Source organism: Frieseomelitta varia, unplaced genomic scaffold (genome assembly GCF_011392965.1).
Source record: "Frieseomelitta varia isolate USP_RPSP 00005682 unplaced genomic scaffold, Fvar_1.2 scaffold_676, whole genome shotgun sequence".
In the NCBI taxonomy this organism is placed as follows: Eukaryota; Metazoa; Arthropoda; class Insecta; order Hymenoptera; family Apidae; genus Frieseomelitta; species Frieseomelitta varia.
Genome location: NW_025110452.1, coordinates 28,709 through 56,475, shown reverse-complemented (window position 1 = coordinate 56,475; position 27,767 = coordinate 28,709). Strand labels below are relative to the sequence as shown.

At 34.4% G+C, this 27,767-nt stretch overlaps 1 protein-coding gene across 3 annotated transcripts in view; it reads right to left on the bottom strand.

The window, feature by feature from the left end:
* Positions 1-27,767, bottom strand: part of LOC122535128 — a 52,925-nt gene that overhangs the window by 10,413 nt on the left and 14,745 nt on the right. For all 3 annotated transcript variants that reach the window (XM_043666364.1, XM_043666362.1, XM_043666363.1), the window contains exons 3-5: positions 26,127-26,571; positions 23,784-23,978; positions 23,094-23,371 (exon numbers count right to left, since the gene is read on the bottom strand). In XM_043666364.1, the coding sequence (XP_043522299.1) occupies positions 23,094-23,371; positions 23,784-23,978; positions 26,127-26,571 (918 nt within the window). The remainder of the gene's footprint in view (positions 1-23,093; positions 23,372-23,783; positions 23,979-26,126; positions 26,572-27,767) is intronic.

Sequence of the window (27,767 nt, the reverse complement as noted above, 5' to 3'; positions counted from 1 at the left end):
AGTATATTAGTTTCTAAGTATAGTTTTTAAATAAAGTATATTAGTTTCTAGGTATAGTTTTTAAATATAGTATATTAGTTTCTAAGTATAGTTTTTAAACAAAGTATATTAGTTTCTAAGTATAATTAGTTTTTAAATATAGTAAAACATAGCGAGGTAGGTTTTTTATAAATATAAAACTTTTCAAATTTTTATAAATTTAGTTTAATATAAAGCTTTTTAAATTTTTATAATTATAGTTTTTAAATATAGTAAAATATAGTAAGGTAGATTTTTTTATAAACATATAGCTTTTCAAATTTTTATAAGCATAAAATATTTTTTATAAATATAAATTTTCCCATGAAATTTTATATGTATATATACATATATACAATAGAATAGTAGTCGCAAGTTAAGATTATATCGCAGGCTCAAACAAATTCGTTTGAACGAATCTCGTGGCAGAATATTTTTTGTGACACGATAAAATCTTTTTCTATTCGTCGTAAAGGTAGCAGACGTTCGCTTTATTAATTCCCCGATATTTTCGATCAACGGAACGGATAGCCTTTTGAGGATACCACAACGAAATGAAATTATTAGTTTGAATATAGGGTATTCTCGAAGCGTAATAATAAAGATGCGTGAACGATGGTAGAGTTATGGGTGAATGGGAAGCTTCATAGCCCCGCTAGGGCGACTCTGAAAATAACCGGACACGGGGTAAACTTTCATTTTCTCCCCGTTCCTCTGTGCGCGCACCGTTTTCCCTGAAAACCGCGGACAAATAAACGCGCTGTTAAGAATAGAAGAACACCATAGCCGGTGCAAAGGGTTCGTTTCCGTGTTCGTAACACGTGGTTTCCATCCTGAACGCATAATGTGACGCGCCAACGTCAACCTTCGTCGTCGTATCGAACCTCTCCGTGCTTTACTCTTCCTCTTGAAAGAAGAAGAAAAAAAAAAAAAAAAAGAAAACGAAGAAAGACTTTGATGGAAATAAGATTTCCTATTTCTTCTGAGAATTTTCTTCGCAGATGTCGAAATTTATAGACTTTTCGATGGTAAACGTTTTCACGTGAATAGTTGGAGTTCTTGTGAAATCAATCGTTTCATCAAAGTACAAGCGAACATCAATTTTCTTCGCCGTGACTTCACGGACTGAACCGTGTCTTTTGTGTCGAAAGAAAAAGAAGAATTTTCTCCTCGGCTATCACGGATATTGTTAAAATTTACAGACTTTTCAACAGTTATCGCTAAATTAAGATAAATTTTTATGTAGCTTTTTTATTTTGTTTCTCGTGATAACTGATATTGAACAGATGTTAGTTATTTGTTTTATAATAATAGAAGCGGGCGAAGGGCCCGCTTTTTCGAAGTTATGAAAACATCTGACGATTGGAAAATTTTCCTTCGCGTTCTTAGGTTTCGTGATCGCCATGTTGGCGGCTATTGCGTCTGCTACGTGACGCGCGTGGCTTCCGTTTTCGGCGTATCCGGCCTTCTACCGAATTAATAGTCGCAAACGATTAAAGTTGCGGGCCGTTATGCGCGCTCTTCGTAACACGATCCTGGCCTACACGACAGGAAGCGCTATAACGGATGTTTTCGGCAAATATCATGCCACTGTAATATCATCGAGATCTCGAAACGATGTCCAATAAATTCTTCTCTCTGTTCTTCCTCTCAGCAAGTCAACAAAATTTTAAAACTCTATTGAAATTTTTCTTTCCACATGCATAGGTATCTTACTGTTCGTTTTCACAGTGTGTTGCAAATTTATTTTATTTAAGATACAAAGATTCTCTCGTTAAATCTTTGGTGTCTGCCCTTATCGTTCTATATTATAAAATACTAATATTATATAAATAATAATATATATTATAATGTGATATATAAAATAGAAAATAAAATAATATATATATTATATATATAACAAATATAATATTATATAAAATATTAATTTAATTAAATAAATTAATTATATTTATTATAGTATATGTAATTACATGTATACATAAATAATTATATATATATATACTGTAGTATTTATATACTTTTATTATTACAATTATATTATATATTATTATATTTATTATAATTATATATATATACTATAGTATTTATATACTTTTATTATTACAATTATATTATATATTATTATATTTATTATAATTAATTTAAGATATTTCATAAATATAATCATACATAATTATGTATATGGTGGTAAATAAAATAGTGGTTTTTGCATCAAGTTTCTAATTCTTCATCAGGAATTTGTAAGAACAAGCAGAACTTAATAAGACATCGATCCTGTTGATTATTACAACTGTTATAGCAAGTTGATGCACGACGAAGAACATCAAACGGAAAAAGAAACTTTATCGGACCCCTTAATGCACCTCTTAAATATACTTCTGCCCAAACGGACAGAAGACTATTCTCGTTCCTCGAGATCTCTGATCTACCCCATCCGCCTACGTTTAATTTTTACTTCACTTCACGATACGCTTCGTTCCTATTTAATCCTATTTCTCAGAACTGATTGCGAGATAGTCGACATCTCTCCCGTCAAACACAATCTCCTGTAGTAACTGTTACGAGTCTATATATACAAGATGTACATTAATTAGAATTTCGTGCGAATTTTTTTCTTTTCTCTTTTTCTAAAACCGAGATCCATCGTTTATGTTATTAGGTGTCGAATACAGCATCGAAACCTGCCAGAGAGAAGAAATTTTCCAAACTTCTCATCTCGTTGCAATTCTTTACTATCTAAATCACGGAACTCTTTGCTTCGGGGTACAAAAAGAGGGAGACCGGGCCGGGATATAATGCGGATAATAAATTGCGAGGAGAACGAGACGACTCACGCGTGATGTTGGACAAATCTAAGAAAGTCGGCCGGTTTCGTCGCCGCGATCGCGGCGTTTCGCACGTGTTCGCCATATTTTTCTGCAGGACAAACTTCTCGGCCATTTCTTCTTTCACTCGGTCCCTTTTCTCGCGCGCGTGTCGCTTCACCACCGCTAATAAATATTCACCGACGATCTACCACCGATTCGCGTTCACTTTCATTTCCGTCGATGATGGAATAAGCGAAAGAGAAACAGAAGAGAGGAGAATCACGCTCGGAGGATCGGATCGAACGAACACCACGTTCGATTTATCGTTGACGACTGATCGGTTCGAAAGGATTCCGATACGTGGAATGACCACCGTCGAATTCGAACTGTTTCCCCCACCAATGATCGACGTTCGCGTCATTGTTTTCACGTACGGACTCAGAAATCAGATGATGCCTATAATTATGACAGGCGAGAGTAGAATAGTTAAGTAGATGTGCCCTGTGTCTTCGTTTGTTTCGGATTGAGACAAAATTCTGTCATGAAGCATATGTCCTTTCCTTTCTTCTTTTTTTTATAGGAATATTAAATCTACTTCTCTATGAGAGAATACCTTTCGTTAAAAAAAGAGAAGAAAATTCAGTAAGAATTGTCGTGTATATATATATATATATATATACATATACTTGTAAGTATATTGGAAAATTATTATATAATATTATGTAATATCGTATTATCGTAATACGATATTACATATTTTGATAATATATAATATTGTAAAATATTACTTTAACATTTATTTATTATTATATACTTATTTTATAAAATACGTTTGTCTCTATATTACTTTAACATTTATTTATTATTATATACTTATTTTATAAAATACGTATCAATTGGACATCAATCGAGTATTGTAACATTTCGTTAAACGAAAGAAGAGTAAAATTGGAAATAGAGAAATTCCACGGGGAGGAATATGAAAATAATATATATATATATATACGGGGCGGAATATGAAAATAATATATATTGAATGAAATCTGTTGATAATTTAATCAGAGAGATCCTCCGTTGAAGCCTGTCAAACGGCACAACAGTAGAAGAAACGATGGCACGGTGTAGAAGAAGAAGAAGAGGGTAGAGCGGCGCAAAGATGGTGGCAGTTGGCTGCCATTTGTATTCGGCGCAGTGCACCGGTCCCCGCATACGATTAGCATATACTGCGTATCCTGCGCATCAGGAGGACAACGTGCTTTCGAATGCACGAAATTATCTTCGCCGAGGAATTCTCGAAGGACGCGTTATAAATAATCACCATCGGATTCCCAGATTTCATCCCCCGTTCGTTCCTTGTTCCTTTCTTCATCTACCATTCATTCCACGAAAAAAAAAAAAAAAATTTCTTGTTTGCGTGTAATCTCCTTAGAAAATCTGTAAGACCGCTTGAAGAAATCCTTGGTAATTAACGTTAAGGTGCTCTGATAAGTGACAAATAAATTACCAATAAATAAATCAATAAATCAATGAATATACCAAAAGCAATATTTTAATTTATCAAGTAATACCGGAAAAGTAAAAATGCATTTCGTGCGGCGAAACTTAATAAACACAAACCTTTCAGAACACCTTGTACACGCACTTTCGATCAACGATGAGATCGATTAGCGATCGATGCGTTCGTCCGTACATTCTTCATCGTCGCATTGACGCGACGACAACGTCACAACGGTTCATTAGAATTTTTAATCGAGGCCATTGTTGCGCGCGATGATTTTTCGACGCTTTTTAAACGCGCCCTTAAACGATATATGGAACACTGGGGCACATTTGTAAACAATGGAGTGGATCAGTTATGGCTGCGAGGAATTTCCCTCGAAACGAAATTTCGTAACATCAATGCACCTCTATTGATGTTTCATAATTAATGTATAATATAATTATATTATATTACAACTTATATTATATTATATTACACTAACTTATACATAATTATATTATATTAATGTATAGTAATAATGAACGAATCGAAGAGATAATATAAACAATAAAAGTAACGTTACCAAAATACTCCATGCTTCGTTTCGCGTAATGGTTCTCCTCCTTGATCTTCATTTTTCCAACGTTGTGCGGCGTCTCGCGCGATTATCAATCTCGTCGTGGCTAGGAATTTTTCAATGCTAACACACGGCGCTGGTCATTTTTGCACCCCGCTGAATAACACGCGTCGCCTTCGTGGTTGCACGAATTTCCGCACGTCACCGCGACGAGATCGCTCGACGCGGAATACCAATGGCTTCCGATACGGGGAAATGTAATAAAAATCGGAGAAGAAAGAGGGAGGACGGAGATATCGGCGAGAGGGACGAGAAAACAATAACGGAAGAAAAAAACAACGTCCGGCTGGAGCGCGGCGCGCCTCGTCACTGAATATCATCTCGAGGGTTGATTCGGGAGACGCGCTGATTCGGGGAACTGCGCCGTTCCGCGCATGCGTCGCCCGCTGCGCATGGATCTGCGCAGACGCCGCGTTTCAAATATCTCGCGATTACACGTGGTCGTCTCACGATTGTCGATAATTGTAATCGAAGACCCCCGAAGACCGATCGCTATTATTCTGTTAAAATTCTTTTCTATTAAAAAAAAAAAAAAAAAAAAAAAATGTAAATATTCTGCAAGTGGAAAATAGACGAAAGGAAAATGAAAAGGGAAAAGGAAACACAGTGGTCGAGTTATAACAATTTCGTCAATTTTATGAGAATCACGAGAAGTAACTCCAGATGCGTATGGTACGATTTACATTACGCGCAAGAGCAAAACGAATCATTTCTCATTAAGAGTTAAACGAGCACGATACACGATACGCGATAACAGGAGAATAATGGTCAGTTTCCTAACTTATCTCTTAACCATGTTCACGCGCGAGATTACACACTGGACGCGATGTTTTTGTTTGTTCTTCTTCTTTTAAGAGCGATTGTTATCGTGTAATTAATCGAAGTTACGAACGGCGAGTAGCTATCTCGACTATTAGACGAGAAGAAAGATCGACGCCTCTCGAAAATGAGAGCCGGATAGCGATCGCGCTATGTCGACTTCGGGGTGGTTTAATTAAACGCTAATTGAGTTAATTAAGGAAGAATCGCGCGAGCATTCCTGGACGTCTTTTAGCAAGGCGACTCTCGAACGAAACTCGCGTACTATTTAAAGTAGGCAATTGTTGCACGCCGATGCGTTTTCGCTATCGTTCGAGGCACGAGATAAGAGAACGCGCAAACTCCCCAGTCCTAAGTAAATATGTCGTAACTCTAGACAGAAGTAGGCAGACGAACGATAATCGCGAACGTGAACATTCTTGTGAATCATTGCTAGATTTTCTTACTGGACGTGGAACACGAGAATTCATTTTGTATAATAAATGTTGAGTGCGAAACTATGCAAATTGGGAGATATATGAAATACTCATATATATATATATATATATATATATAGGTCTAATTAATGATCTCGTCTATCCGAATATATCTTTCACGAAATATACTGCAGTTTCAACGACAATAATTTTGTTGTCAAGGAGCAAAAAAAGTTCTACGGAAATTCATAAAAAATTCCTTTATCGCTGAATCACCTTTATCGTTGCACGCCACTTTTAACAGTATCGCTTAAGTGCAGGTACCCTCTTCCCTCGCTTCTCCCTCTCTAATTTCCTTCTTTTCCCTCAAATTAAGTTCTTCACGGAGCGCTTGACACCGAGACACAAAGAGCCCGTACATGTGGAGAGTTGAGCCACGATCGCCAGCGATTTTCTCGACGAAAAACCTTGAACAGGGCGTCCATTCACAGAGAAATCGAAATTCCAGCAAGTCGCGTTTAGGCGGCTCCCTTTTACACGCTCCTATTTCCGCTGCCGCTGCGCAACCGTCTGCTAGGAGGTTCTACGACGTGCTGCTGCGTTTTTTCTTCGCACGAAGCAACTTCGCCACGAGTTGGCTGTTCTCCATTGACGCAATAGTCAATCTCCTCGCCTTTGCTCCGATAAATTTCGAGCGAACGTTGCAGAGGTACACGGTGGAAACTTGTTTTGGGGAGAAAGAAAGAGAAATTTTTAAAGAGGCGAGAGAATTAACTGGAGAAATCTTTGTGGTGTAAATTTTAAAGTAAAGTTCGTTCAATTTGGAAACGTTTAGTTGAGGCAGGAAGTAGTAATAAAGGATCGTTTCGAGAGAGAGAAACAGAGAGAGAGAGAGAGAGAGAGAGAGAGAGGTACAAAGGAAGACGTAATGAAATCATCGTAAAGATAAGAGTTTCGTTTTAGAAACATTCCGGCAGGTTTTTAAAGAACATTAATTACAGTATATTGCTTCCGTTGGAAAGCGTTTCCTTCCATAGAAAACGAGCGAACAGGTCGCCTGATGTGTGTCCATGGAATAACAAGGAACGGGGAAATCATTGGTTCCAGGTATTATCGCGGCGGGAATAATAGGCTATCTCTTTAAAATACGATTCATCTCTGTCATCAATTAAAAATACAATTTATCTGTGTCACCAATAGTTTCGAACATCGGAACTAATTTAACCAATATAACCAAATAATAATGATATAACTAAATATTTTATAATCTAAATAACAAAGGGCCAATTTTCTTCAACTTTGTCGATTCGTTCGTGATATTAAAAAAAGAAAGATCGATTTTGATTTCTACAATTTACAAAATTACACCTGTTTTATCATCAAATTGCAACTTCTGTCTTGTAACATGTGATTCTGTTCAAAAAGCATTTTCGTCGTGAAATTCTTCGAAAAACAAATTCACCCTCGACCCATCGCCACGAAGAAATCGAATGTGCGAATGAGAATTACTCCGATCTCTCTCCAATCTAATCTATCTATCGCCAACTGTTCGATGTAACACAAGAAGTTAGCCCCTCTCGAGAGAGCGTGGAGCTTCCTCAGAGTCGCCTGTTTCTTTTTTTTTTTTTTTTTTTCTTTCTCTCTTTCCCCTCGACGCAAGAAACATCTAGGACAAGCCTTCGCTTGTTACTTTGAACTTAGATAAACGCGCCCCTCCTCCACTATCTCGGGCTCGATTATAATTTGACGGGCATTTAATGCGCGCCGAACAAAACGACGGCTGCCCGGACGAATATTTTATTTGACAGACTAAACGCGATAGTAATCCGTTTACGGCCGCCGCTTGACCCTCGCGTAACCCCCTAACTGAGAAATTGGGCCTCTCCAATTAAGGAAACAGCCGGGAAGAGAGAGCGTGCGGGCCGTTCGAGCCGAGGATACGAGTCTTTAAGCGTCCCGGAGCACGGCTTCGCGGCGTCTTGTTGCGCGTGTCGCGCATAACAAGCTGTACCACGCTACGTTACGAGCACATCGTGGCGAGTATACGTTTTGTTGCGGCGTCGAGGTGAAGAATTAACAGGCATCGGGTTGAGATTGATAGCAGAAACGATCTTGGTAGAAAGCGTCGGGTGTTTATGGGAAGGATAATTTGTTCAGCGAGTAGGTAGTAGCACATTGGGTCAGACAGTAATCGTATCGAGGGGATTGAATTTAGGCGAAGGGAAAAGAAAAATAACGCGAAGGTAAGGTGCAGGATCGTACGGAATTATATTCTTATAACTGAACGTAATTAATAACTGTATAAAAATAGGCTTTTGGAGACCTCTGATACGTAACGTTAATTGTTATAAACAATGTTGTACAACAATGATTACGTTTGCATTGTATTACTCTTGTGTAAGTGTACATTTATATAGTATATTATATTCTTTATTTCTTTAGTTTCCCATACGTTTTACTTCAGAACCCTACTATAGGACTATAATGTTTTACTCCTCCTATACACTATACACTATACATTATACGATACGCTATGCTATATTATGTTATACTACACTATACTATACGACAGATGCTTCGCTTCTTACGGCGTTTTCTTTTTTTTTTTTTTTTCCTTTTCAATTTCCCATAAATTTCTTCTTCCCGATACTTTCCATTGTCTAGAATGGAAGTGAAAATTAAATAACTATCGAAAACTTTGTTCTATTCTTGAAAATAAAAAAAAAGTCTCATAAGATGAAATTGAATATTAACTCGAATGAGTTAATAAACAAAAATTCAGTATCTGAAGTATTTCAGGCATATTTTCTGTTCAACGCGAGCTCTGCGATTGTATGAAATTTATTTCTGTCTCTGATAGATCTAGAGCGACGGGAACAAATAGTACTCTCTGATTGATTTAATTGGCAGCGATCAATCAATAATTATCTGCTCGTTCCCGACGACATCTGGTCCTATTATATTTCTTTGTCGATTCGTCGATCTTAAATAAATTCTATATATATATATATATATATATATACACACACACACACACACATATAGGTCATATATATATGAGACTCGTAACGTGGCGACTAATATTGATATGGTCCGTATACGATGTCATATAGTTATAAATAAATATAATATATAATAAATATATGTAATAAATATAAATAAATATAATATATAATAAATATATGTAATAAATATAAATAAATATAATATATAATAAATATAAATAAATATAATATATAATAAATATAAATATAAATAAATATATGTAATAAATATAAATAAATATAATATATAATAAATATAAATATAAATAAATATAATATATAATAAATACAAATATAAATAATATATATAATATATATAATAAATATAAATATAAATAATATATATAATATATACAATAAATATAAATATAAATAATATATATATAATATATATAATAAATATAAATATAAATAATATATATATAAAATATATAATAAATATAAATATAAATAATATATATATAAAATATATAATAAATATATTCATATATATATATGAAAAGCAACGATTGTAAAATAAAATGGCTAACAGTAGCCTCGTAATTCTGCAACTGAACAATTCAATAATTGCTGGGTTATTATTAGAAATGCTAGATCATTATTACTCCATTAATAATTCCACTTTTACGTTCCAAGAATTGATCATTAAACGGAAAGCGCTAGATGTAACAGAAAATTATAATCGTACAAGCACGAAACGTTAACAGTATCCAATAATAAGTTCGTTGTTTTTAATTTCTACAAACTAACAAGTAATTTGATATCGATTGCACGAGAGACTATAATTATTCCGCGGTGTAGACTTTCCCATCATCGTTCACGATTTATTATCCCAGAGCTTGAATATACTTTTCTACGCGAGGGAACACACTGACGGAAAATTGTGGCATAAATTTATCGAGGCTCGAAGAGGTGTGTCTGGTTATTCCCGAACTTTCAAGACTGGGCAGCTTAACGAGCTCGGAACTTTCCGAGTCATGATCTTCGTAGGCGGTCCACTCATTACGGAAACAAAGGGACAGCCTGGGATCATTCGATTACGTCGATTCGTTAAACATGCAAATCCTCGTTTCAGCTCGACGCTCTGTCGAGTTGAATTCGTTCAAACTTATCTGAATTTCTCCTCCGTTTATCTTTCCTGTCACGTGGAAAGAATATTATTTCATTGACACTGGCGATCTAACCGAAAGAGAAGATTTTTTTTTTTTAGGAGAAAAAGAAAGGATCGCGTTTTGAAAGAAAACAGTGGGTACCTACTTCCATTTTATTGCAGAATAATTTTCCAGAGACGTCGAATGCAAGAAATTCTATTTCACTTCAAATAAAAATTTATTTAATGAATAAATACAGAGAAATTTTTTTCTATCGCGAGAAATACTCGCGGAAAGAAGGAAATGTAGAGTTTAAATGAAATCGGAGATAAATGAAATATTCGAAAGAATAAATTATACGAATAAATTAAATAATAAATTTGAACAAAATAAATGGAATATGAGAGATGTGAAATTTCATGGACTCGTAACGTCAGTTTTTTTTTCTGTCTGATATACGAAACACGGTGGAGGAGGATAAAGTGTGAGATACATCGGAAGATATACGAGAACGTCCCTCAAAATAAATAGCCTTTTCCTATCGCGGCAGACCCATATCTTCTTTTTCTGGGCCTGAAAGAGCAAACAAGATGGCACGGATTTATCATATCTGAAGATGAGATCTTCCTCCACTTCGACAAAATCGCTTCAAGGTAGTAGTCTAGGATGTCTAATAAATTCATTGGAAATTCACTGAATCACCGGATACTAATTTCAATCTCAAATTCGAGCCTTTGAAAACCCTTCGTAAAGCATTCGACAGAGTGAAACGTGCTGTTGAAAATGCAAAGTAAGTTGATCCTATGATTTTATGATAATATTTGGTAGTAAAATTTTGTAAATCTCAAATGGCATAATGTTACAACGTTTCGGAAACGAAAAGTTATATTCTTCTGTAACCATTGAAATCTTAAAAGATCCAATTATATTGATAAAAATTATTGATCGTGATTAACAAATCATTGATATACTAATATTGAAAAAAAAAATTATGAAATCAATTGAACATAGTCTCGTAGGAAATATTGTACTGTAATATTTCCAAGATTACGAACAAGATTATTATTATGCGTGTTCTTTTGTATAATAATATTAATTAATTAAAATAAATAAAATAATAAATAATTAATTAAAATAAATAAAAATAATAGTTAACACGTTGCTTAATTAATCTTGCAATTTTACACGAATTACATCCACGAAGACACGAAATTTAGTCGCAAAACCAAAAGAAACTCTTTGTTCAGAGAATCTTCCAATAAAATTGAAACGCGAGATTAATTTTAATATTTCCATATAAACGTCAATAAACTCGCTATCAATTTTCCTCGAGCGTCGAAGAAATTAAAGCTGAAGAAACTTCTCATTTTCAATCGCCCAATAATCGAGCGGTATAATTGAAACGAGAGATTAATTTTTCATATAAACGTCAATAAACTCACTATCAATTTTCCTCGAGCGTCGAAGAAATTAAAGCTGAAGAGAAACTTCTCATTTTCAGTCGACCCAATAATCGACGTAAGTAAATCTAGCAGTAAAATCGAAACGGGGGAATTAATTTTAATATTTCCACGCAGTCGCTGCCAATTTTCCTAGAGTGTCGAGGCAATTAAAATTGAAGGAGCTTCTCACTTTTTAGTTATCCATATGCGCCGCAGCGAATGTCGCGGTAAAGTTAAAGCGAGATCATTAAGCTCGGGAAATATAATTTCGTGAAACTTCAAAGCACGGGGCTTCTAAGGGACGATTGGTGTAAAATTCGCGGCAATTTCCTTTCTTTTTTTTTTCCTCTCTCTCTCTCTCTCTCTCTCTCTCTCTCTCTCTCTCCACGGATGACGTAAAAAATACAGAAGAAGAGCGGCTATGGGTGTAGAACGAGTGGTGAATGTCGATGCACCGTGGAAAATGCATATGAAACACGAAAATAAGCGGCCGCCGGCCGGATAAAAATAATAGAAGGGCGGCTGTGAAAACAGAAATAGAAACGGGACTTAACGCCGTTGGACCAAGGGGTCGGCTGGTTGTTTCAGCCAGCGACATTTACCGGCGATTGTCGCTAAATCGCTCTGCACCGTCACGGAAACAAGTTTCGCCGACTTCCGTTCCACAGTTCATTCCCGTCGATTCGTCGACATTTCCCTCCTACTGATGGTTTCCTCTGTAACTTGCAGTTACGTTGATAACAAGTTTGTTCAGTTGCAAAACAATTTACCCGCAATAGTTCGTAATTTGATTTCGAACAAACGTAGAGTACAACGTTTAATTTTTAAGTAATAATAGGTGACTGGGATTATTGTCCGTATCAATGAGTATTGTCCCATTTGCGCGTTGCAATAAATTTGAAATAAATTGCAAAAGGACTTGTAAAATGAATAATGATACAAAGGACTTTTAAAGTAACTTTGTTAATAAAAAATACGTTCTTTTTATTTTTATAAGCTCCTCTGTATAATTTAAGTTTCTACAAATAGAAACACGCTAATGCTGACACTTACTTTATAGTAACTTACGTTAGATTATTATTACCAATAATTAATAATTAATATTATTACTAATATTCATTATTTTTAATATTATTAGTATTATAATAATATTATAAATAATTAACAATTAATATTATTACTATTATAATAATATTATAAATAATTAACAATTAATATTATTACTATTACTATTAATATTATTACTATTACTTATAATAATATTATAAATAATTAATAATTAACAATTAATATTATTACTATTACTTAATAATATTATAATATAATAATAATAATATTATAAATAATTAATAATTAATAATATTATAAATAATTAATAATTAATAATATTATAAATAATTAATAATTAATATTATTACTAATATTTATTATTATTAATATTATAATATTATAATAATAATATTAATAATATTATAAATAATTAATAATTAATATTATTACTAATATTTATTATTATTAATATTATAATATTACAAATAATTAATAATTAGTATTATTATTAATATTATTACTATTATAATAATATTACAAATAATTAATAATAAAATTGAATCAAAAATTCCAAAACCAAGTAATTTTATCGAAAACTTCTGTGAACCTTTCACCGAGTCGAGAGTTAAAATTCTCACGAAATTCGATTGAAATAGAAAACAATTTATTCGATCTGGCCGCAAAATGAAGTCACTCTCCCTTTCTCTTCATTTCGTACAATTTAATCGCCTCCTCGACACGATCCACCGATTGATAGCCGAGCGTTGTTCGAAACGTCGTGCAAATGATTCGCGCGCAGCCGACATTCGTGCGAGAGTTATCGACAGAGGAGCAACTTGCGGTACTTCCGGTTCGCCGAATAAATCGCAGTTTGCCGGACATCGCGTATTGACCAATCAGAGTTCGTTTAGTCACTTGATGATCACTCACGGCGCGAATCAAAATCCGGCTTCGAAATCGTCTCCTCGCGTCCCCTCCATTCCCTATCGTTCTTCCCTTTCACCTTTCTTTCTTTTCCCCGGTTTTAATTAACCCTCGTTTGAAAGGTTCGTGGCCGTCTATTAAGGGCGCAGTAGGGATTTCATAATTCGATACGCGGCGACTGACGAAAATAATTGCCGCGTTTTAGAGGGGATCCAGACGTTCGAATTTTATTTCCTTTTATTCGCGTTCTCGCTTTCAGAGGATAAATTACAAAGAGAGGTTCTTTCTTCATTGTCCGTTGGAGGAGGAGGAGGAGGAGGAGGAGGAAGAGTGTTCTTGAAAGGGACCGAGTGACTGAGCTGAAATCTCGGAGATTTTCCGATTGTTGAACAAGAACTCCAGTTTCCTCGAGATAATTTTCGTTCGAGTAATATGATCAAAGTCGGCGCTTTCTCGTGGAATGAGGATCCAAAGGAGTATACGTTGAACCTGTACGTGAATTCGCGAGGGATCTATTTTCTTTCATAGTAAAAATATATTCTTTTTTTTTCTGTAAAATATGTAAAATTTTTCTTGTAAAATTGTAAAACAAGGTACAAGGTTTTTTGTACAATTGTAAAATATTTTTAATTCGAACTGAAAGCAATTTAATCGTTGTTCGTCGTTATTATTTTCACTGAAATTTTCACGTGTTTTATTGTATTTGGTAGAAAGATGGCAATAGATCGTTTCTACTTCAACTTTAATGTCAATGACGTGAGAAATATATGACAACGTCATTCATTTCTTTTCTTCTTCTTTTTATTCTTCCATTCGTTCATTTCTCTTTTCTTCTTTCCCTTTCTTTCTACTTCTCTTTCTCTTTCCATTCTTCTTTAATTAATTGTAAGTCCTAGGAAAAAAATTCCTAATTGTAAGACAAATTCCTTCCTTTCCTTCCCAAAAAGACAACACTTCAACAAATTCTGATTCCTTTCTCATTCATAAATTTCAAATTTCAGTGTCAACTTGTGGTGTAACACTTACGATGAAGAGCATAGTTGGATCAGTAATTGACGAGAAATTGTGAATGATTTAAATTGACATAACTTCGTAAAAGATCCATTGATCAGAAGATCAATCTATCTCATTTTGAAGCGTAAAATGCTCTACTTTGACAAATTTAAGTTCTTTAAAAAAAGAAAAAGTAATTTTCGACTGGATCCATCGTAATTTCGAAGATTGAGCTCTCTTCTTTGTAATGACTTCTATAAAACTTACTATACGATTTTTTTCCCATCATTTTATCAAACTTTGAACGTTTATGGATTTCTCAAATTTCTGCCTAATATTCAAAGTTCGAAATGATGAAGAAAAAAAAAAAATTGTATCGCTCAAAGGGAAAACAGTCGGTGGATCCAGTCGTGGAAAAAATTTTCATCGTTCTCAGAAACACTGTCTGAATTTTGCGAATTTTCGGCGAAAGAGTATCCTAATGACGCAACGTCATCTTTGAGAAAAAATTAATACAAAATACTGACAGAAGCTTTACACTTTAAAATAAGATCATACTGGATCGTTGTATGATTCTCTTTTACAAGCTAATTAGTCAGTTTAAATTATCATCGTTTTTCACCGTTTCTTGGTCTAATTATGCTCTTCGCTGTATATTATCGAAAAGTGGAAGACACTGGGTCCGATCACTCGATAAGGAGTGATCCACGTTGCTTTCGTTCCGGATGTTTGGCCAGTTTCCGGCTGTATATCAATAAATTTCCTTTGTTAGAGAAACAAATCAGATGGAAGTAACTCGGGGAAATTGGTCGAACCACAGAGAGCGTAATTTGCAATTTTGCTACGGTGAATCAAGTGGTTGTGCTCGTTAACCGGTCAAATTACCGCGATTAATGATGTCGAAGGACGACCGACGGATAATTAAGAATAATTACGTTCGAAAGGAAGAATTCTACCTTTACCTCTTTTTTCGTTTCCTTCTTTTCTTTTTTTCTAGAACGGGACGATGCAAAAAGACGGAAGATAACTTCCTTTGACTTTCAGTCTGTCCGGTGTAGCTGAGGTTAACGATCAAACAATAATGAGATAATATACCTAGTTGGTTTTCTATCAGAGATAACATGAATTTCTTTTTTCGTCCTTGGCGATGTGTATTGTGAGGTAAAAAATATCTTTACAGTACACTGATGTTATTGAGCTGATAATAATTCAGGGTATTTATTTAGTATTTATTTTTAATATTTATTCGAACTTTTATCTTACGTTCCTTATGAATTAATTTTTTTTTTTTATTTCTAACCTTCTACGCTGTTTGTTTCTTATATTTTCAAATTCTTATAGTCCCGATCTTCGACATTCTCAATTCTTTTACTTCGATCTTCTACGATCACTCAACTTCTTGTATTTCCAAATTTATTTTCTACATCTCCAAAATTTCCATGATATTATATTACAATATAATATTATATTATTTTTTGTTTCTCACATTTCAAAATTTGCATTCCTAGTCTCCTACAATTTCATACAATTGCATCAACACTATGTATATAAATTCATCCTCTGAATCTCCAACATTTCCAATAGCTTTTGTTTTTCATATTTCAAAATTTATTTTACATTTCTAGCCTCCTACAATTTCATATAATTGCATTAACAAACAACAAATATATATGTATATATTGTGGACAAAAGGAGTATATATAAATATATATATATATATATACATATATATAGAATTGATCAAATTCTTTTTGTCTAGAATTTTCGAAGTATGTACACGCTTTCCAAAACATCAACTTCACAGACGAAGAAATGTCAGCTGCCTAAGAAACGAAGAGGAGAAAAGAAATTAACAGGCGTATCACGCTGTGCATCAATTTCGAAACAATAACGACACGTGTAACACGCGAACGGCGGTTGTCGAATGAAGATCGAACAGGGCAATCAAGGGAGGAAGGAAATCGAGCGGCTGCGTTCGTCCGGAAACGAAGTTCGAGCAAGGGTGGGACCGGAAATCGTGCACGGCCGACACCAGGAAGTATAACCGGTAAATATACACGCGGATGGAGAGAGGCATGTGCCGGTGGAATGCTTAATTTCACGGTTATTGACCGGCATCTTGCAGACAGATCCATCGCGACCTGCACTATTGTCTGCTTAACATGCCATCGAACGAGCCTCGTTACGAGAAACAGTTAATTATTATTCTGCATCTCCGCGTCGGCGGGAACAGCCGGCCACGTATTTTCTGATCGTCTACAAACGATACGAATTGTGCACGAATTATGAAAAGAAACTGAAAACTTGCTTGCGAGAAGCGGAAAGAAAGAAGGGTTAATTCTTTGGTGGATGAATCGTATATTTAGTTTCGTCAATAACATGGAACAGTTATTAACAGTTGACGGATTTTTATATAAATTTTGTGGGCAATCTGAAGATGCAAAGAGGCAGAGAATTATTGAAAGTACGTAAGAAGTATTTGCATTAACATCTCCACTGTTTTTGTCAGAAGATTGCGGATTTTACTTTTGCAATTCATATAGATTTATATTTCTGTGAAAAGAAAGACTTTTGTCGCCTGTACTGTATTTTAGATATTTTATATATTTTATATATAATATATATTTTATAATATATTATTTTATATATTTTATGATATATTATTTTATATATTTTATAATATATTATTTTATATATTTTATATATAATACATATTTTATAATATATGTTTTATATATTTTATATATAATACATATTTTATAATATATTATTTTATATATTTTATAAGATATTTTATGTATTTTATAATATATTATTTTATATATTTTTTATTACGTATTACGTATTTTCATACTTCCACGTTTTTCACAAGTGCAATCGAGTCAACCACAATATTTTCTTTCCTATTTCTCAAGATCTTCAGCAGAGATATTTTTTTACATTACATCATTCTCAACCATTTTCAAATCATGTATGACTAATAACCATAACATTTTCTTTTTCAACGAATGAAGCAAAACTTCCAATCACTCTAAAACCTTTGAAAGACATTACACTCTCAATTATTATTCTTCAACCTGTAAAAAATGTGCCTGTAAAACACTCATCTGTTTCTTGTGCCAATTTTTCTCATAAAATGTCACGTTATACAGAACCTGTACAATCTTCACATTATGACTATTTTGTTCCATCTTATCGCGAACAAATGCACGTTGACGAAGAAGCGTGTTACTTTAAACTGCGTTGTTTCTTTAATCAACAAAATTTCCTTTCCTCCTGAAAACACCTTGTGTCACCTTCGTATACATATACACACTGCTCACCAAAATTAGGAGATATTTCAAAATGAGTATGAAGCGATAAAAAAAAGGAGCGTTTGACTTCTTTTTATTAAACTTTCAAGAACATCAGAAAATGTTACGTCGTTTGCTCGTTCAATAATAATAAAAAAAAAAAAAAAATCATCATCATCAATCGCTTTCATATTCATTTTGAAATATCCCCCTAATTTTTGCGAGCAGCATATATCCCATATAACAAAAGGAAACGAAAACTATCAGTCTACAAGCCGCGACGTGGTGAAACAACGCCCCGATATCGACATCGATACGTGCAGCGTACACATGTTCTCGCCGGTTGGTAATTTATCACTGTGGAAAGATGTCGATGTCGAAACGGAAGCGCGACAGGTCGCGTTGTAAAGCTGGAATACGAATCAGCGTTGGCTTGGGCCGGCACGGTTTGTTTTAACGACACCCGGGGACACAGGGTGTCACGACAACGTCTCGTCCGGATGCAACGTGGCGTGGTTCCGCAGAACCGGATGCACCGGTTCTTTCGTCGTGCCCGTGCACACACAGTTTATCCTGCCAGCTACGTAGCGTGCCGCGTCGTGAAAAAGTCTGGCATAAAGTGGAGTGTATCCTTTCGACACTGGCTCGTGCACACGCACATGCACAGGCGCTCGAACGACGTGACAGTCTCAACAAGTGAACGAAAACTTCCGGTTCGCCCGGGGAGAACGACAATCTCGTTACTGTCGATGTTAAACAGAGACGTTGCTCCTCTGATTGTTCGTCCGTCCGAGATTTGATTCGCCGGTTGTTGGATTGCTTTGGTACCAATTATTCGTTAGAGATGTCGGAAAGTTATTCATCGGGAGATGATATTTTCATTGATAAGAATGGAAAAGTTATTAGTAGAAATATAATATGAAATAAAAATATGAAATATTTTAAATATGATATAAAATAAAAATAGAAAATATTTTAAATGTGATATAAAATAAAAATATAAAATAGTTTAAATATGATATAAAATAAAAGTATAAAATATTAGAAATATAATATAAAATAGAAATATAAAATATTAGAAATATAATATAAAATAAAAATATAAAATATTAGAAATATAATATAAAATAAAAATATAAGATATTAGAAATATAATATAAAATAAAAATATAAAATATTAGAAATATAATATAAAATAAAAATATAAGATATTAGAAATACAATATAAAAATTTTGTATCGCAGAACAGACGTGTAAGTGTAAATTTATTGAAAGAATTAAGAAATTATTTTCTGTCTTGCTCCGATTTTTAATTGAAACATTTTATATTTTTTTGTTTTCTGTTTTTTTTTTTTTTTTATTCTAAAGTGAATTTTCACTGTTAGACTGAGAAATTTATTTGAGAAATGCAAAAATAATAAATTTAAGTCGACGCCATTTCAATTGTAAGTTTAAAAGTTTCTAGTTTAAACGTTGAAAATAAGTTAATGATTTTGTTCCCTGCGGGCTTAGGCGAATCTAAATCTTTAAATATTTTTTCGGTGTCTGCGATGTAACTGGCGGAATCGAGGATTCTCGAAGTCTGGCCTGCGCGGATATCCACGCTTCATTTCCGGCTTTAATTGAAAACAGAAGCGGAGGACGGTTCGCGAGATCCTTCTCGAATCTTTCCCTACAGTTTCTTATTCAGACTCTCAGTGAATTTCGATATTTCTGTTACAACAGTGAAATTACAATCGCATTTTCTATCAACCTCTACCTTGAAACAGTTATCTATAATCTGTACTCTGAGGATTTTTATCCATTTGTAGGAAATATTCGAAGTATAGTTTCTACAAACCGTAAAACAATTTTCTCCTTTCTGGGTTGTCTATCATGCGAAACTTTCATGTCTTGTTTACTTGGACAAAGCACTTGATTTTGATAAAACATTATATGACAATAAAATACAACGAAGGCGTATTTCTCGTTTCATAATGTTATAAATCTAGTCACCTATGTCACGTAAAATTCATTGTTAGTGAAATTCATCTCATTTTAATTATTCTAAAATATATATAGAGATAGACGATCACAAATAGAAGCGACAATCATGTGACAATTTACATACACACATGTAAATAAATAAAAGCGTCATAACTAAAATAAATAGATTTGTACAATTACGTTTCTGTCTGAACTGAGAAATCAATAATAATTTTTGAAAAAGATACTCGATATCTTTTAAGCAACTATAAAGCGAAAGAAAATCTAGTGTTAAATGCAAATTTGCGCAGAATACAATATAAACAAAAATACAATATATATACAAAATATTCACAATAATTATCTATTTTTAAAGCTCTATTTTTAAAATTATTAAAACTCACGATCAACATTCCGTTTGAAGCTCGTACACGCTTCGAATTCGTCGACCGAGCCGGAAGGTCCCGTGGCTAATTAAATAGCAACAATGGAACACGTGAGACACGTGGACGACATGAGAGTCGCGGCCCGATCACGTGGAATCGTTCCGCGATCGATGGATCACGTATAGCCGTAAATTTTACAATTCGTCAGCTGCGTTTCGGGTGGCTCGGTCGGGTCACAGATCGGGAAACGGGTAGCTCGTTCGAAGAATACTAAGAGTATTAGGCTTCCGGAGACCAAGCACGTCTTCGTCCAGAGACGAAGATTATCTCTCCGAGCCGATCAAAGATCACCGGATATCCTTTAAGGCCGCGATTTCTAATTGGGATTCCACGAGGAATCTGGCAATTTTTCGGGGGTGGTTTCGATCGACGTTGAAAGAAAATATAAAGTAAAAATGAATGTGCACGATTATGGGAATGGGAATAAATGCAGTGTTTAACGATTCTTAAAATTTTCAGTCTAGAGTACTTGTGATTTTGAACCTTTGAGTGACGTCGTGCGGTTATAGATGATTATAATAGTTTGTATTATTATATATTACTATGTATACTGTATTATTATATTATATATATATACACTGTTTGTATTATTATATACTACTATATATACTGTATCATTATATCATATATACATATAAGAGTTTAAGATGTTCAGTTCCATTTTCTATTTTATGTTTCCTTTGGCAATCAAATCAAAATTAAAAATCTCAAAGTTAAACAATGTAAAATTGAAATTTTTGTGGCCAAGCCAGAGTGTTAATATTAATAAAAGAAGAATAGGTCAGTGATATAATTTAATAATTAATTCGTCGTATTGATTTGAACGTTGACTTCTCGCTGTTTGTGTTTCTTAAAAAAGAAGAGAAGTTGAGAAGCGTGTAAAGAATTTCTTGGAAATTGATCCAACTTAATTAATTTCTCACCTTTCAACAGCAGAAAAAAACAAACAAATTTATTATAATTTTACGTTTCTTCGAACAACACTTGAAAGACTATTTTTTGATTGATTTTATCTAATTTGGGCTAAGAAAATAATTTTCACATTAGGAAAATTTTCGAGGAACATGATTGCTCGATTTGATTAAGAATATAAAAAATTCACTCTACGTATTCACCTATTTACATACTACTTGAGTATTTGTGTACTTAATTATTAAGAATTAAATTGTTCCATAAGAATTAACTTTACTATTAAGAATTGTTGAGAATCTAAACAACCATTGGTCACCTGAGTACCAAATCTTCTTTAATACAGTAATCAATTTTCAATTTCTTCATTCAACCTAACCCAAACCTATCTTACTTATCTTCTCAGAAAATTGTATCGACTCCTCTTCCTTACTATCTAATTATCTGATGCACTGTAGTACTGAAAGAACTATCTTAGACAAAATGCTAGTTCCACTTGTACACAATAATTAAGTTCTCATCTATCTTACTTCTCTTTTCAGAAAATTGTATCGATATTCTTCCTACTACGTAGGTATCTAATTATCTCTCAGACTGTCTCAGATAAAACTCTTTTTTAATACAATAATCAAGTTCATTCCAAATCTGACCAATTTCTTCCAAAACTACAGTTTCAGAAAGCTTTCAGAGATTCAGATTCAATGGTATCTAATGGTTTGTACGAGATTCAGATCTTCTTTAATGGTAAACACGACGATTAAACTCGAATTCGACAGGGAAGATCGTGGTCGAACGCTCGCATCTCATCGGTTCGAATTCACAACGAGGCTTTTGTACGTGATTCGAACGAGCATGCGGGCGCGTACAAAGCGAAATTTGGCCCCGTGGGAACGAGCCACGGGTCTCTCCTTGGTTCGAGTGCCGACCATAATCGCCACGTCGCGATTGATCGGCAAGAAAGAAAGGAATCGCCGAATATTCGCTCGTGAGATTCAAAAGAAAGAGAGTTCATGTGATTCCATGCTCTCTTAATCAGCCAATTAAGTCTCGTTGGCTCGTTTATTAATACATCAATGTGGTTTCGGTCAAATCGAAATGGCAATAAATGGAAGAGATCTTTGACATGAGATAATATTCTATCGTGGCGTATGGATTCTCGAGGGACTCTTAATCGCTCGATTTCTCTTCGATCGATGACTATTGTTTGAGGGATAAAGGACTCTGCTCGTATCACGAGTGATCGTAATATTATCTTAATATTTAAAGACTCGAGAGGAGAGTAATTTTTAAAATCAGTTAGATTGTTTATCGTTGCGATAATTTCTCTCTCTGGTTCTTTGGTAGAGTGATTGAAGATTCTTTGAATTAATTCGTAAATCGCTTTTAAAGCTACGCGTAATTTGGCTACATCTTCATAGTCTTCCAGACATCAAAATCTTAATTGTCGAAACGTGTATTTCACGAATTTCAAAATGTCCATTTTCAAAATTGAGAAGTTTTCTGAAGAAAGAATCCTGTGCTTCCTTGGTGAATATGGCACTACATGTAAATGCAAATTTCCTAAATAAACAACAACGTTCATTGTGAAAGTACTTTCTTTAGTATCAGTGACTCATTAAACGCCAAAGAAACCTGCTCTTCCGTAAATTAACAACTTTCCTTCAATTTTCATCAATTGAAAAAATTTCGTTTCACGAGTCCTCTTCTCAGAAAGCTCCTCGATTGTCCCTCGATCGTTGCTGATTCGTCTACTCACCCCTGCTCGAAGAACTGCGATGCCTTCTACGTCTGGATCTGCTGCAAGACCTCGGCTTCCGGTCTTCCGCTTGGACAACACCATCTACGGTATCTACAGGCGCTGGCGGAGCCATTGTATTAGGCTCGACGAGAACTGTGGGATTTTGCGGTTGTCTTTTGGGGACGTCTTTGCTCGAGGGGCCTCGATCTTTGCCTATGAAGGTGCTGATCGAGTGTCTCCTTCGACTAGCTGTTGCTGATCCTGCTGCTGGCAACGTGGACGAGAGATTGTAGTACCTGAAATAAATTGAAGAAATAAGTGACAGTTACACCGACATTAATTAATGAACTGCGGATTTTTATATATATTTTTTGTAGGCTAAATTAATTTTTTTTCTCACTTGATTTCATTGTTGACCTAGGTTTAATAGATTTAATAGATTTATTAGGTTTAATAGATTGGATATTTTTTTATTATACATTAATGTTACGTTTGCATTATTCTCGTTTGAATTATTATTTATATTATTATTCATTATATTATTTTCATTTGAATTACCAACCTAGCATCATCGACGTGAAATTTACATTTTTCTCTCTTGATTTTATTACTGACCTAGTAATTAGATTTAACAGACAACTGTGGATTTTTTTTAAATTGTACATTCATGTTATGTTTATATTATTCTCGCTTGATTTCATTACCGACCTAGCATCGTCAACACCAACGAAGACTTCGTTCGAATCTCGATCGTCGTCATCGCCGTCATCGTCGTGACGATCGTGATTATCTCTGGCCAATCCGCAATACACCATGTCATTGGACAGAAGTTCGCTGGCGGATTTCAGCACTGCTCTACTTCGACCTGGATGCCTTTTGTCGTTTTCAGAATGCGAGTGCGATCTGTGGAAAACAATACGTCATGTACCTCGTGCTCTCACACTTCTATACTCAAAGTTTAACAAAGATTTTCTGTATTTGTTGTTTTCAGCAATAACAATAAGAAATTTAACAATAACTCATAGAATTTTAATGTTTTCGTATTGTATCGTGAGGAAAGAGTATTAGAAACTTTACACTATATATAATTATTATTATTGTTTATATTCTATAAAATTATTCAACTATTTATACCCTACGATCAATATTCAGATTCTAGAAAACACGTTGAGAAAAACTTTGAAATATCATTTAACATTAAAAATACAATAAATTTTAATACAATAAATTTTTTTTAAAGACGAAAGTTCAAATTACCAAACATCAAACATTATTTTATCACTTTAATAAAGATTTTCTGTATTTGTTGTTTTCAGCAATAACAATAAGAAATTTAGCAATAACTTACAGAATTTTAATCTTTTCGTATTGTATCGTGAGGAAAGAGTATTAGAAACTTTCCATTATATATAATTATTATTATTGTTTATATCCTATAAAATTATTCTACCATTTGTACCCTTTGATCAATATTCAGATCCTAGAAAACACGTTGAGAAAAACTTTAAAATATCATTTAACATTAAAAATACAATAAATTTTAATACAATAAATTTTTTTTAAAGACGAAAGTTCAAATTACCAAACATCAAACATTATTTTATCACTTTAATAAAGATTTTCTGTATTTGTTGTTTTCAGCAATAACAATAAGAAATTTAGCAATAACTTACAGAATTTTAATCTTTTCGTATTGTATCGTGAGGAAAGAGTATTAGAAACTTTCCATTATATATAATTATTATTATTGTTTATATCCTATAAAATTATTCTACTATTTGTACCCTTTGATCAATATTCAGATCCTAGAAAACACGTTGGGAAAAACTTTGAAATATCATTTAACATTAAAAATACAATAAATTTTAACGACGAAAGCTCAAACTACCAAACATCAAACATTATTTTATCACTATAATAAAGATTTTCTGTATTTGTTGTTTTCAGCAATAACAATAAGACATTTAGCAATAACTTACAGAATTTTAATTTTTTCGTATTGTATCGTGCGGAAAGAGTATTAGAAACTTTCCATTATATATAATTATTATTATTGTTTATATTCTATAAAATTATTCAACTATTTATACCCTTCGATCAATATTCAGATCCTAGAAAACACGTTGAGAAAAACTTTGAAATATCATTTAACATTAAAAATACAATAAATTTTAACGACGGAAGTTCAAACTACCAAACATCAAACATTATTTTATTACTTTAATAAAGATTTTCCGTATTTGTTGTTTTCAGCAATAACAATAAGAAATTTAACAATAACTCATAGAATTTCAATCTTTTCGTATTGTCTCGTGAGGAAAGAGTATTAGAAACTTTCCATTATATATAATTATTATTATTGTTTATATCCTATAAAATTATTCTACCATTTGTACCCTTTGATCAATATTCAGATCCTAGAAAACACGTTGAGAAAAACTTTAAAATATCATTTAACATTAAAAATACAATAAATTTTAATACAATAAATTTTTTTTAAAGACGAAAGTTCAAATTACCAAACATCAAACATTATTTTATCACTTTAATAAAGATTTTCTGTATTTGTTGTTTTCAGCAATAACAATAAGAAATTTAACAATAACTCACAGAATTTTAATCTTTTCGTATTGTCTCGTGAGGAAAGAGTATTAGAAACTTTCCATTATATATAATTATTATTATTGTTTATATCCTATAAAATTATTCTACTATTTGTACCCTTTGATCAATATTCAGATCTTAGAAAACACGTTGAGAAAAACTTGAATATTAAATACAGAGAATATTAAAAATACAAGATTATTATTTCGACGACGAAGGTTCAAACTACCCAAATGTAACATTTCGAGTTCGATCGAACCATTTTCCAAACTGACTATCAAAAAATCTAAAACCCGCCCACTTCGAACGTCCGAAGACAACCGAAGACAACGAATTAATGAAAAATTTTGCCATTCTTGAGAGAAATTTTTCAACGAGTTTTCCAAGAATTGTTCGCCAAGAGATTAAAAACGAAAGAGAAACGGAAACTGGAGAGAGTTTACCAACCGGGGCAGATACGGCGAGGGTGGCGCAACGTCCGAAGGTCGCGGATCTCCCTTCAAGAACTGCTGCGTCCTTTCGTTGTCCGCGTTCGCGCTGACGGATCTGAAGAGATTTCTGAAGCTCCTCCTCTGGTTGACAGAGGCTGCGTGAGGGCTGTGGCCGGTCCCGTTTCTCGACAGCATCGGCATCTTCTCTTCCGTGGGCGTGGACGCGCCCGAGGTGCTGCTTCTGTTGTTCTCGTGTGGGATCAGAGTGCTCGTCGTGGACGTTGAGAGCACGCTGGCCGACGAGGTGGTGCCCATTTTGCAGGGACGTCGGCGAAACAGGGCGGTCAACCCTGTCGATCCTTTCGACGGTGGCGAGAACGCGACGCTCGTTGTCGACGTAGGCGTCGTCGACGGCGACGTCGTCACCGTCCCGCTCGACAGCGAGAAATACGAGGGATTGTCTGTGAACATGCGGACCCAAGGTCATAGAATCAGCTCCGTGAACCCCTGGGAAACCCTCGAGGTGCTTTCGTGGCTCGTGGCTTGGTCTAGCCTCTCTTCACGGTCGTTTTCCGGCCCATTTTCCGTTCAAAACTATAGCGGATGCACTCGTGGCGACGCAGAGACGAAAGATCTAAAGCGAGCGAGTCGATCTGATGAATTAATTAGAGCTGAATGGAATTGATTTGAAGGAACGACATTTTCTTTGATGCGAATGGTCCCTTTGGGCGACGTTTTGTTCTTTCCGTCGATTCACAGAGGTGAATGATCCATTCGTTGATCGTGCACGTTTCTTTCATCGATCACAAAGGGTTGGCGAGAGACGAAAAGTATAAATATTCCCTTCGAATTCACTTTTTCAATTGGCAAGAAACAACTGGTGGGAATATACGACTGATTGATTTGCCGACTCTCGCTTTGAACTCGTTCACCGAGAATCTCAATGTTGCGAGAGTTAATTATTTATCGATTAATCATTCACGATTGATTGTCACATTGTTTCTGTGAGAGTGTATGTGTAAATCAGTGAAAACGCGCGTGAGATGGAAAAAAAAAAAAGAAAGAAAGTGGCGACTAGACGAACACGAGGTCCACCTGAGACTGTTCGGTTCCGCAGAGATACACCATGCCTATAGGACGCCATGAACGATTCGAATGGTACTTGAAAGTGGGGGGATGGACCGGACGTGGTACTGTCCCCCACCCTGTGTAAACCAGAAGGCGAGGAACGAGGCAGCCGTACGCGGCACCGGAAGTCCACCGTGGCGTCCCCAACGATTCGCGCGTTATTACTCTCCGAAGATCACTTGACCTTGCACTCGGGCGAAAGGAAAGAAGAGCGAGTGAAACGCGAGAGGAGAAACGCTCGAGGGAGTTCCCTGCGAGGACGAGTCGGTTCTCTCAGGCTTGTGAAAATATTTTTCGAACGATTTTCGGGTATGTAATTTGAACCGTCTCCGCTGCACCGGATTTTCGAGATCAATGTGTTCTTTTTTATTATTTAGTTATATTTTATTTAGAATTGTTAGAATAGATTTTATTGTTTTATTATTTAGTTATATTTTACTTAGAATTGTTAGAATAGATTTTATTATTTTATTATTTAGTTATATTTTATTTAGAATTATTAGAATAGATTTTATTATTTTATTAATTA